The 13,001-nt window shown below is 42.6% G+C and overlaps 1 protein-coding gene across 14 annotated transcripts in view; it reads right to left on the bottom strand.

The window, feature by feature from the left end:
- The window catches only part of LOC139264638 (sickle tail protein), an 801,407-nt gene that overhangs the window by 90,720 nt on the left and 697,686 nt on the right, over nucleotides 1-13,001 (bottom strand). For all 14 annotated transcript variants that reach the window (XM_070881417.1, XM_070881420.1, XM_070881418.1 and 11 more), the window contains one exon: nucleotides 9,898-10,709. In XM_070881417.1, the coding sequence (XP_070737518.1) occupies nucleotides 9,898-10,709 (812 nt within the window). The remainder of the gene's footprint in view (nucleotides 1-9,897; nucleotides 10,710-13,001) is intronic.

Here is a 13,001-nt window from a genome sequence, read left to right as displayed (position 1 = left end):
TCTCATTACACAGGACCAGATCTAAGATGGCTTGCTCCCTTGTAGGTTCTGTAACATACTGTTCTAAGAAACAGTCCCGTATGCATTCTATGAATTCCTCCTCCAGGCTACCCCGTGCGATTTGATTTGACCAATCGATATGTAGATTAAAATCCCCCATGATTGCTGCCGTTCCTTTTTCACATGCCTCCATTATTCCCTTGATTATTGTCCGCCCCACCGTGAAGTTATTATTTGGGGGCCTATAAACTACGCCCATCAGTGACTTTTTCCCCTTACTATCTCTAATCTCCACCCACAATGATTCAACATTTTGTTCATTAGAGCCAATATCATCTCTCACAACTGCCTTGATATCATCCTTTATTAACAGAGCTACCCCACCTCCTTTCCCTTCTTGTCTGTCCTTCCGAATTGTCAGATACCCCAATATGTTTAATTCCCAGTCTTGGCCACCCTGCAACCACGTTTCTGTAATGGCCACCAAATCATACCCATTTATAATGATTTGTGCCATCAACTCATTTACTTTATTTCGAATGCTGCGTGCGTTTAGGTAGAGTGTTTTAATACTAGTTTTTAAACCACGATTTTTAGTTTTGACCCCCTCCTGCAGCCCCTTTATATTCATACATATTGTCCTGTCTCACAAACACCCTGAGGAAACAAATCGAAGTTCAGAATGGAACTCATTACAACCTCACACTCTCGTTGCACAACATATCGGAATTTATCTTGTGCAACTGTACTTTAAGCCAATTCCAGTGTAAATAATAGATCATATTTTAGCATGCAACATTCAGGACACTATCATAGCCTGAGGTGTAAAACCCATTAACTTCAGATTTTTTATACCTGTTCTTATGATATCAGTAACACTGACCAGGCCACATTTACTGTCCATCTCCAGTTGCCTTGAGGTGGAGATAATGGGCCTTCTCCTTGCAGTCCCAGTGGTGATGGTGCTAGCAGGGTATTTAGCATTTGGAGCCAATACAGCTCTATAAATCTAACTAGGTAATAAAAAAAACTGACAGTTTGCAGCTTCACTGAAAGAAGCAACTCATACTGCTCACAGTATGCTCACAGCAGTCTGTTCATTCCGCAAAATATTTTCGCAACAAAAATTGGCAAAAACACGCGAGGTAACAGTAGATTGTGCAAGACATTGTACACATGCATGGCAATAGTAAGGGGAAACAAATTGAGCAGTATGTCCAAATAATATATAAATCTAAAAATATTTATATATGAAAAAAAAATGCAAATTGCAAAAAGGATTGAATATCATTCTAATGGCAGATAGACTGAAGGAGTTAGGTCACTTGTAAGAAAAATCCAATCACAACTTGCAAGTAATAGGCCTTTCATACCTCTGAAATAATCCCCATAAATCAACCCTAGTCCAGGGAAATCCAATCATATGAAAATAGCCCACCTGTGGAACATTGGTCTGATGGGTTCTACTGCTTTAAATAGAATTTTGTGCCCTTCTGCTGCACAAGATTTAATTTAACTTTGGGAAGTTATTTTAATGCCTTTGAGAGATGGAGAAAATAGCTGATTTAGCGTGAGGCTCAAATATAATGGACAAAGCCAGAGACTTTCCTGGCAGTTATTGTAATAAATGTTATGGAATAGGAAAGCATAAACATACTTTCTCATATCAGGGGGCTTGTCGGCAATCATCATTTCAAGTGGTTGAAAAGCAAAACGTCAATAAAAACAAACTGAAAATTGCTAACCAGTCACTTTTATCTATTAACCAAGGACCAATGCTTTCTTAATGCAAAACAATCAATCAGACTTGCAGAACCTGTCCTGCTACAACTGTACAGAGTATTGGTGAGGCCACAGTTGAAGTACTGCGTACAGTTTTGGTCTCCATATTTAAGGAAGGATATACTTGCATTGGAGGCTGTTCAGAGAAGGTTCACTAGGTTGAGTCCGGAGATGAGGGGGTTGACTTATGAAGATAGGTTGAGTAGGTTGGGCCTCTACTCATTGGAGTTCAGAAGAATGAGAGGTGATCTTATCGAAACATATAAAATTATGAGGGGGCTTGACAAGGTGGATGCAGAGGATATTTCCACTCATAGGGGAAGTAAAACTAGGGGACATTGACTCAGAATAAGGGGTCGCCCATTTAAAACTGAGGTGAGGAGAAATTTCTTCTCTGAGGGTTGTAAATCTATGGAATTTTCTGCCCCAGAGAGCTGTGGAGACTGGGTTATTGAATATATTTAAGGAAGATTTTTGAGCGACCAGGGAATAAAGAGTTACGGGGAGCGGGCAGGGAAGTGGAGCCGAGTCCATGATCAGATCAGTCATGATCTTATTAAATGGTGGAGCAGGCTCGAGGGGCCAAATGGCCTACTCCTGCTCCTATTTCTTATGTTCTTATGTAACCTACTAATCTACAGCTTAGAATTTGAAGGGTAACTCTCAGCAGTTTCACAAAGCACTGTTTCCACACTGTTTGACCCTGATATTTTCGGGAAGGCCGAACTGAATGGCAGGACCTCATTATCATTTTTTAGATCTGTTTCATGCCTGGCAAATGTCCAAATGGACAGCCTGGGTTGTAGCTGGGAGGGAAAACCAGCAACAAGAGGTTGCATCCAGGGATCCGGGGATGGTCCTCAACAATCGATGGGGGTGTGTCGGGAGGATGTCAGGCATCACGGTTGGGGGGAGGGGGAGGAGAGGATATCATGGCGGGGGGGGGGGGGGGGGGGGGGAGGGGGCGCAAGGTCGGACATTGCGGCGGGGGTCAAAGATAGAACATTTGGGCTGGAGCGGGAGGGTCGGGGGGGGGGGGGGGAGATTGTGATTGGGGAAAGAAATGCCACGATCGGCAGAGGAAATGCAGAAGGCTTCCTTGAGGGGCCGAGGAAGCACAAGGAATGCTGTAAAAGGCTTATCTTATGGAGTCGGCAGCTCCCGACTCCCTTTCACTGCCGGATTTCCTGACCCCTGGGAAACCTGCGTAGCAGCAGTAAATTCTATATATCGGGCTCCCAAGTGCATTTTATATATGCTAATGAAGTGCCCTACCTCTCGACGGCGGACAGTCTGACGCCACAAACAGCAACGTGCACATTCACAGCGGGTTATGGTTGCGTTTCGCGCATTTGATGCTTTAACCCGACCCTGTCTCGCGGTACATTGGGTGTGGGGGGGGGGGGGAGGAGGGGGGTTAATATCGAGGCCCTTGTGTCTGAATTATAACATTAGTCACACAAAATAGCATGCAATTGGCAACGATGAACCCGTATTTTTAACCCATAGCACCAGACTGACCATTGTACAAAAAAGTCGAAACTGGTCAGGACGGTCTATTCAAGTTCTCCAATACATGATTAAACATTTTTACTTTAAGGGGATATTTATGTTCAAGTCTCTTCAAAAAAATTAGACTAAAAAGGAAAGTAAGTCGCAAAATAAAATGCAACTTGAGAAGCAAGGCACACCCATCACTTTAATGCAACTATGATTTTAATGTACAGGACTGAAAGCCTGTCTGGCTCTGACTGAGGTGTGTCTCACTGCTCTGCTAACTTCTGGGTGAAGTAAAAGTTAATCAACTGAACAATCTTGTTGGTATCATTATTATTATGGGTTGTCAGCATATTGAAGATAAATGCAAACCAAATAAGTGTATGGAATATGGACTCTCTCCCATGATTCACAGTACTGACATTCATTCTGTCAGCAAAGCTCAAAACATCTCAGATCATTTTCATGTCATGTTGTGTGACGAATAGAAAACGTTAAGAGTATATGGAGGAGCTCAAAGCCATAAAAAGAGGAAATCCAAATTTACCAAAGGCAAGGAAAATGTTGCCCTTTAAATGGAAAAAAAAAAGCTAATTTTGCATAACTGCCTCCTCCATGCATCTCTCTTTAGGCAGGACTGTAGGATAGTTTGGCGCAATGGACTACTTTATAACTATCACCTGTGCTGCCCCACAGTTGCCTAGTAGGAGGTATGACTTAAAAATGCCGAGCATGCCTATTTTAGCTTCTTGGGGTGGGGGAGGGGGTAAATTTCCACTGCAGTTCACCCACTTGTCCGATGTAACGTCTGTTTAAAAAAAGGGGGCAAACAAAAGGCAGGCAACTATAGGCCGGCTAGTTTAACATCTGTAGTGGGGAAAATGCTTGAAGCTATCATTAAGGAAGAAATAGCGGGACATCTAGATAGGAATACTGCAATCAAGCAGACGGATTCATGAAGGGGAAATCATGTTTATCTCGTTTACTGCAATTCTTTGAGGATATAACGAGCATGGTGGATAGAGGTGTACCGATGGATGTGGTGTATTTAGATTTCAAAAAGGCATTCGATAAGGTGCCACACAAAAGGTTACTGCAGAAGATAAAGGTATGCGGAGTCAGAGGAAATGTATTAGCATGAATCGAGAATTGGCTGGCTAACAGAAAGCAGAGAGTCAGGATAAATGGGTCCTTTTCGGGTTGGTAATCGGTGGTTAGTGGTATGCCACAGAGATCGGTGCTGGGACCACAACTGTTTACAATATACATAAATGACCTGGAAGAGGGGACAGAGTGTAGTGTAACAAAATTTGCAGATGACACTAAGATTAGTGAGAAAGTGGGTTGTGTAGAGGACACAGAGATGCTGCAAAGTGATTTAGATAGGTTAAGCGAATGGGCGAAGATTTGGCGGATGGAATACAATGTCGGAAAATATGAGGTCATCCACCTTGAGAAAAAAAAACAGTAAAAGGGTATATTATTTGAATGGGGAGAAATTACAACATGCTGTGGTGCAGAGGGACCTGGGGGTCCTTGTGCATGAATCCCAAAAAGTTAGTTTGCAGGTGCAGCAGGTAATCAGGAAGGCGAATGAATGTTGGCCTTCATTGCGAGAAGGATGGAGTACAAAAGCAGAGAGGTCCTGCTGCAACTGTACAGGGTATTGGTGAGGCCACACCTGGAGTACAGTGTGCAGTTCTGGTCACCTTACTTAAGGAAGGATATACTAGCTTTGGAGGGGGTACAGAGACGATTCACTAGGCTGATTCTGGAGATGAGGGGGTTACCTTATGATGATAGATTGAATAGACTGGGTCTTTACTCGTTGGAGTTCAGAAGGATGAGGGGTGATCTTATAGAAACATTTAAAATAATGAAAGGGATAGACAAGATAGAGGCAGAGAGATTGTTTCCACTGGTCGGGGAGACTAGAACGAGGGGGCACAGCCTCAAAATATGGGGAAGCCAATTTAAAACCGAGTTGAGAAGGAATTTCTTCTCCCAGAGGGTTGTGAATCTGTGGAATTCTCTGCCCAGGGAAGTAGTTGAGGCTAGCTCATTGAATGCATTCAAATCACAGATAGATAGATTTTTAACCAATAAGGGAATTAAGGGTTATGGGGAGTGGGCGGGTAAGTGGAGCTGAGTCCACGGCCAGATCAGCCATGATCTTGTTGAGTGGCGGAGCAGGTTCGAGGGGCTAGATGGCCTACTCACTCCTGTTCCTAATTCATATGATAACGTCGACAAGAGCGCCACGGAAACACGGGGCAAACAGCATAAACACCGTTCACTCCTTATTCCGGGGTTTTTGTGGTCCTTCCGTTGAAGTTACGGCAGATGAGCAGGAGAACCCCTTGCGGAAACTCACCCCCACAAATTAAAAGCCGATGTAACTCAGCCAGTTGGTCTCATTAATGGTCAACTGCTCGACCTGATTACTGCTGCAAAGCTTGGCCACAGTCCTTTAACGGCAACGTTTGAATCAAGGCAGCAGGATCTCCTGAGCGTCACTTCCTTCACCCCCCCCCCCACCCCCCCCATCTTGCTGAACTATACTGGCGCTATCACCCCCAATGGCAATAACATGTAATAGTTACCCAGTTAACTATCAAGAGAATCTCAGCCACCATGCAGTGTGCAGACAAAGGAATTCCCATGTTTGTAACCCTGGTCTGTGCTAAATTACCTTACTTGGGCCATGGCAATGGCACTACCATTGGACTTCGTATTCCATGTTTGTTGAAGAAAGAAAGGGAGGTGAGGTGGAGGGGAAATCAAATAGGTTTTCTGCTCGATTGCTGTCCAATGATTCCTGCTGGCAAGTGTGCATGTGTGGATAGGATCCTACTCAGCTTTGGTGTCATCTACAGTCAAATGGTTCAGGCTCATGTATGTGGAATGGACCACTGGGCAAGATGCAAGTTATTGCTCTTACAAGAGGATAAAAATAGGAAGCAAAATTTGAGAATAATGTAATCATGGACATGACCGGAAGAGAACACAATGACACATTAATTTGTGGAGAAAGAGAGAGAGATTTTTCATATTTACACAACCAGTTTTTCCTCCCCTCGCCTCTCCTGAAGGCATTCACCAGCACCAGGCATTCACTGGTACCCTGCCCAACTGGTCATCATGTGTGTGTGAACCTTGCCAGTGAGGAGTCAATGGGCTATTCGACTGCAGGGAGCATGACAATCGATCCTGATCATGTCCTCAACTGACATCCACACTTACAGCAGGGTCATGGGATAGTTATCTGAAGTAGAAACCCTGGTTGACCTTTTGCCCTCCCTAATCCAGAGGCCAATCCGATCACTGTCCTAACTGAAACCAGTTAACTCAGCCAAGACCAGCGATTGGATCGATGTGAGACCACCTTGGTTTGTATAACTCAGCTATGCACGGGATAAATTCACTGATCCAGCCATTGAAAAAACCTACTGAGATCTGGCCCACTAAAGCTAGCAGCTCATCAAATCCAGTAGTTACTGTACTGCTTAAACAATTTAACAATTGAATTGAACAATAATGCAATGCTCTATTTGACCACCCAAGTCAAATTCAAGCATGATTAACAAGAAAACTTGAAGCATTGCCAAAATAAAATCCTATTAAGACACTAGCTCATCATTTATATTGCTTTATATTTTATAACTCACTCGCTTCTGAAGTATACAACAGATTAACCTGTGGAATTCCCTACCGCAGAGAGTTGTTGATGCCAGTTCATTGGATATATTCAAGAGGGAGTTAGATGTGGCCCTTATGGCTAAAGGGATCAAGGGGTATGGAGAGAAAGCAGGAAAGAGGTACTGAGGTGAATGATCAGCCATGATCTTATTGAATGGTGGTGCAGGCTCGAAGGGCCGAATGACCTACTCCTGCACCTAGTTTCTATGTTTCTATTTTCCAGTATCTTTACTTTTAAAGATGCAGTTATGGAATTTCAAATGGAGTACGTTGTAGCACACAAATGACAATAAGTAATTGAAATATCTTTGGTAAAACATTTACATTGGCTAGACTGTCGTAGTTTTATGATTAATAGGCTGTTAAATGGGCTTCTTTGGTGAACACTTATGAGAATAGTTATTAATCTCCCGAGGCATTTTTGTGCACACTTGAAACTAGCCATCATTATTATTTCTTTCAACAAACAGACTCTCGCAATAATGGAGTTAGAAATTTACGTTTTTATGAACCTGTACATTGAGTTTTAAACACTCAAGCTACAGCCAGCTGTGTGTTAGGTTTGTCCCAAGAGTTTAGTTTCTGGAGCCATTTGGAACAATACAATTACAGAAAACAGTGAGAAGAAAAATCTGTAAATTTGATATATGGCACTTCAGCCCTCTCTTCATCTACTGTAAGTACAAAGTTACTTTCTTATGTGTTAACAAAAATGCTTCACTGACTGAACTCAGTGAGGACAAATACATGTGTTTTTCTATCCCAATTAAATAGACGTGCTGAATCTTGAGGTATTGTTATGACAATGGTGCACTGTACCTCAAAGCTACTATTTTAGGTATCTTATTCATCAGGTGTCCCACCTTATCTAAATAAAACTGCTTCAGTCATGCATTGATACAGTCTCCTTCCTTTCATTTGTGACTTAGTTTGGAGGAGGGTGGTGTCAGAATGCTAGGGTGAGAGGAAAACAAACAGGAACAGAATGTCGATCTTTCTCCATTATAGCAAAACAAACAAACATTGTGAAGATACAAATCTATTGCGTTGGACTGCAAATTTGAGGAAATTAAAAAACAAAATCCACCCATAAGTGGATGCTCGGTGAAACAGAACTCTGGAGGATCACTCCCAGTCATACTCTTAACTGATCCAGAATAGCTATGCTGGACAGGGCTGGCTTTGCCTGTTAACTTAATCACTTGGGAAGTTTTAAATGGCACCTTGATAGCACATTGCATTGGTTCTCCAATGCATTGGAGCGGGGAGTATCAAGGTGCAGGCTTGCAGCTACAGTTCTCGACATGGTGATGGTGCTGATGAATAGAGAGAGATAGTAACCTATTAAAGAGTTACCATGGTTTTTTTTAAACATGGTTCAATCGATTCACAGGAGCACTATTGGTAGAAGTCAGTGAATAGATCATTTTCACTCCCCATACCACGATACACTAAGACGCTAAGGAGACAAACAGAGTGAGGAAGACCTAAATTAAACAACATTTCATGAGGAAAAAAAAACTTACTACAAATGTTTACTCGGCATTTTTGTCCATTTAAAGTGGTTAAAGCAAATCTACAAACCAACCAGCCCATCCACATCAACATGGGAAGCATCCAGAGTTCTCACTTTAAAAGTAATTATACACCTGAAAGAGCTTTGTTGCACAGTGTGTTTTGGGTAAAGATTCTTGGCACTGATTCACTTCTTCTGATCTTGGAGATGAAGGTGCAATGCTGCTGCTAAAAAACCTGGTGGGGATCATAGAGATGGCACAGAATGGAAAGCGGCATCAGCCACATGATCCACAATGAAGGACTTCAAGTGTGATCTAACCAAGGTTCTATACAACTTTTATATAACTTTCCTGCTTTTCAAATCTGTTCCTCTCGAAATGAACCCTAGTGCTTTATTTACATTTTTTTTTAAATGGCATAGTTAACCTGCAATACTACTTTTAACGAGTTGTCAATCTGCATCCCGAGATCTCTTTGCTCCTCTACCCAATTTAGAATCAACATTTTCCAAGGAATATGTGGCCTCCTTATTCTTCTTACCAAAATATACTGCCTCACGCTTATCTGTATTGAAATTCACTTGGCATTTAAACGCCCATTCTGCAAGTTTAATCATGTCTTCTTGTATTTTATTGCAGTCTTTCTCAGTATCGACTATTCCTCTTAATTTGGTGTCATTCTCAAATTTTGAAATTGTACTTCTGATTCCCGAGTCCAAATCATTTCTGTAAATTGTGAAATACAGTGGTCCCACCAGCTATCCTGTGGAACATCACTTCCTACCTTCCGCCAGTCTGAGTAACTATCTTTAACCTCTATTCTCTGTTTCCGGTTTTGTAGCCAGCTCACTATCCATTCTGCTACTTGCTCCTCCATTCTGCTACTCCACAAGCTCTGGCTTTAGTCATGAGTCTACTGTGTGGTACCAAGTATATTACATCTACTACATTACCCTTTTCTACTTTTTCTGTTACTTCTAAATTCAATAAGGTTGGTCAAGCGGAACCATCCCTTTTGAAATCTGTGTTGACTATTCTTTATTATATTCTCGATTTCTAGATGTTTTTCGATTACATTTTGAATAAAGATTCCATGACCTTTCCTACCATTTCCATGAACTTTCCTACCAAATTCCATTATCTTTGCTCACGAAGAAAAATGAGGTGCTGTGGATTGTGCTTTCAAGCTGTCACGATGGTTATTTTAAGTACAAAATTCTGATCCAGTGTAAATAGTTTAGCAAAGTATAACAAATTTATCAGGACTTAGTTTCACTAAAGGGCAATGAACTGAATGGGGATCTTTAGTTCAATCTATTTGACAATTGAGCTAAAACTTATACAAAGCAGTCATCTTCTTGAACGGTTCCTCTCCATTTCCAATCACTTCAGTTCCCCTTACCTGGTTTCCGGGTCATTAGGTGTTCCAGGTGCGCCACTGTATCCCGACATTTGTTTGTCAGCTGAAAACAGGACTACTTCAGAAATGGAAGGTGAGGAAGCAGCACTGCGTGACTTGATTATTGCCGTTTCCACAACCATAGGCGGCCCAGAATCCTTCCTGTTACGTACAGAAGAGGATCTGTCAAGTTGAGCGGGATGACCCATGTGAGTACTCGGTCCATGAATATCTATTAGGCGCATGTCACTTATCTTCTGCGGAGAAGGTGGTGGTGTTTTGGAGCCAACAGCTGGTATATAACCATCAGAATATTTTCTGGGCTTTATTCTGTATAATGACTGTTCCATCATTTCAGTCTGCACACTGGTGTTGGGGTATACATTGCCAGACCTCAATGAAGGACGGTGGTACAGGATATGGTCTGGTACATCCCCAGGAATCCCAGTGCTGGATGAAGCAATACTCATTCGTCCATCATGATACATGTAAGGATCAGCGTACAGACCTTCATTTCTGAAGAGGGCAATATTTTTACTGCTCAAGTCCTCATCCGGCTTCACATCTCTTCTCTCCAAGATGGCACTCGGACTTGGGGATATGGATCTTGATGGTGGCATACTGGACAGTCTGTCCCTAGGGACGGTGGCACTGCCTGGCATAGGTATGGTTCTCCCTCCATTATACGGGATTCTGGATGGAGAAGGTGGCATTGATTGGGTTATTGGTGGCGAGCTTGGTGGTCCATGGGGAAGAGGACCATGGTGGCGAAAGGAAGGAGGGGCCTCTTTTGTGTAAACCATTTCCCTCTGCATCTGAAAAAAAAAAAGAATATTACTTTAAAAACATGGTTTTGTTTGAAGTAGTAAGGCCTTTTCCATGGGTGAAAACTTGTGTTCAAATAAAAAGATGTGTTCCTGGGCTGTATGGCACAAAGCTACTCTGGTGCCATACACCTAGAGTGGATGCAGGCTCTAATCCTGCTCATGTCCCTATCAGAGCTGCGGTAAGTGAGGAAGCACTGTGCGGAGGATGCGACATTTCACTGTGACGGGCGGCAGTAACTGGGTGAGAAACCCAGAGCAGAGAGCAATATTTGGACAATCTCTGGCACTTTCTTGTAACTTGCTACAGAGACAATCGCCATCATCTCTAAACAGGCTGTGGGCCCAACCATTGCCTGAAGACACCAGGTAAGGGAGTTAAAAAAAAACAGCCCTCCTAGTGTTTCCAGAGCCCAAAGGCCGTCCCCCTAACCCCGCCCAGCCCCCTGCCCACCAAGCACTACAGACAATTCATTGAAGTGCCACACCCAGAGACACTCCACCCCCGCAGTATTGACAGACTCTGCTACCTACCACAATGTTCCACTCCCCACCTGGGCTGTCATTCACCCAGGATCTTTCCCTAATTCTGACACAACCCAGGGCTTGCACCGCCCAACCTCCCATGCTCACTCCCCCAATTTCTTGAAACTTGGCCTCACCACCCAATGCTGCCAAACCTTAGGATTTCCCCCACCCCAAAAAACTGCCATATCTCAGAGATCCTCCAGCAAACCAAACCGCAGATCCCGTCCCAGTGCTCCCTCTGAAGCACTACAACACACACTCACTCCCCAATGCCAGCAAAGTCCAGTATTTTCCACACAACTGCTACCAAAGCCCAGATAATTTGTTAATTAATACCAGCAGTTTTCTTGTGTATTGCGACTTGTAAAAAACAAAGGGATGAAACATAAATACTGAGTTGAAGAAAATATGGATACATTTTGCCCAATTACAGTCAATGGCTAGGAAACTTAGCCCATAATAATCAAGGGCGCATTTATGATTTTCACAGAAAAATTCAGAATTATACAACTGGATCTCCAAAACACTGGCAAAGATGCCAGAATCCCAAGTCATTCAGTTACAGTGCATCAGTGACCCTGATGCTGCAGTCTGTGACATAACAGCTTTCATTGTTATAAACTAGCATATCCTCTGATTCACTGTGAGCAACACCATAAGAAAGTCGCTAATAATATATTTTTAAAGTATTTAACGTACACTGCACAATCACCATACTCTGGTATCACAGCTGTATAATGCAAATTTGTATGCACACTTAAAGCTATTGGCTCATCAACATTTACCCCACCTCAATTGAAATTTCGTCCACGGCTAATAGACAGGAACATTTAATGAAGATTCATTCAAATACAAATGTCTTAGCAAAAGGAAGGTGAACTAGCAAGATGTACCAATCAAATCAAAATACTTTTTCAAATCTTCTTCACCCACCTTTCCTCAATTAAGTTTGTCAAGGCTCAAATTACATTTTCCAACATAACAGCAATAATAAAAAATTACATATTTGAAAGTAACACTATTAAAGTTACCTATACTATTGTAAAATTCTCATCTTTGTTTGCAAATCCCTCCATGGCCTCACCCCTCCCTATCTCATCTCCTCCAGCCCTACAACTCAGATATCTGCACTCTCCCAATTCTGGCCTCTTCAGCATTTCTGATTTTAAATCATTCCACCATTGGTGGTCGTACTTTCAGCTGCCTAGGCCACAAGCTCTGGAATTCCTTCCCTAAAACTCTCCGCCTCTACCTCTCTTTCCTCCTTTAAGATGCTCTTTAAAACCTACTTCTTTGACCAAGCTTTTGGTCATTTACCCCAATATCCCCTATTGCGGCTTGGTGTCAAATTTTGTTCGACAACGCTCTGTGAAGCGCCTTGGGACATTTTACTACGTTAAAGGGGCTATATAAATATAAGTTGTTGTTATACAATTGCCATATGTGTCCAAATACCTTAATTCATGTTTTTTCTTCGGGAGTGGGGGGGGGGGGGGGGTGTGGGGAAGAAGGAGGGGTCTCAGCATCTTTGAAACATCTTTGCTGGCATTTTTTTTTTTAGGAATTATCAATTTTTTTAAAGTTTACTCATTCTCGGGCTGGGTGCATCTGGGATAAGGCTGCATTTATTGGCAACCCCAAGTGGCCCTGAGATGGTGGTGATAGCCATTCTCCTTAAACCACTGGCCCCACAATTACATTAGACAAGAAATTCCGGATAGGGGAGGGGGACTACACCAAGCAGGCTTTTGAAGT

The sequence above is a fragment of the Pristiophorus japonicus genome, chromosome 5, assembly GCF_044704955.1.
Source record: "Pristiophorus japonicus isolate sPriJap1 chromosome 5, sPriJap1.hap1, whole genome shotgun sequence".
NCBI lineage: Eukaryota > Metazoa > Chordata > Chondrichthyes > Pristiophoridae > Pristiophorus > Pristiophorus japonicus.
This window is presented reverse-complemented; position numbering and strand designations above follow the sequence as displayed.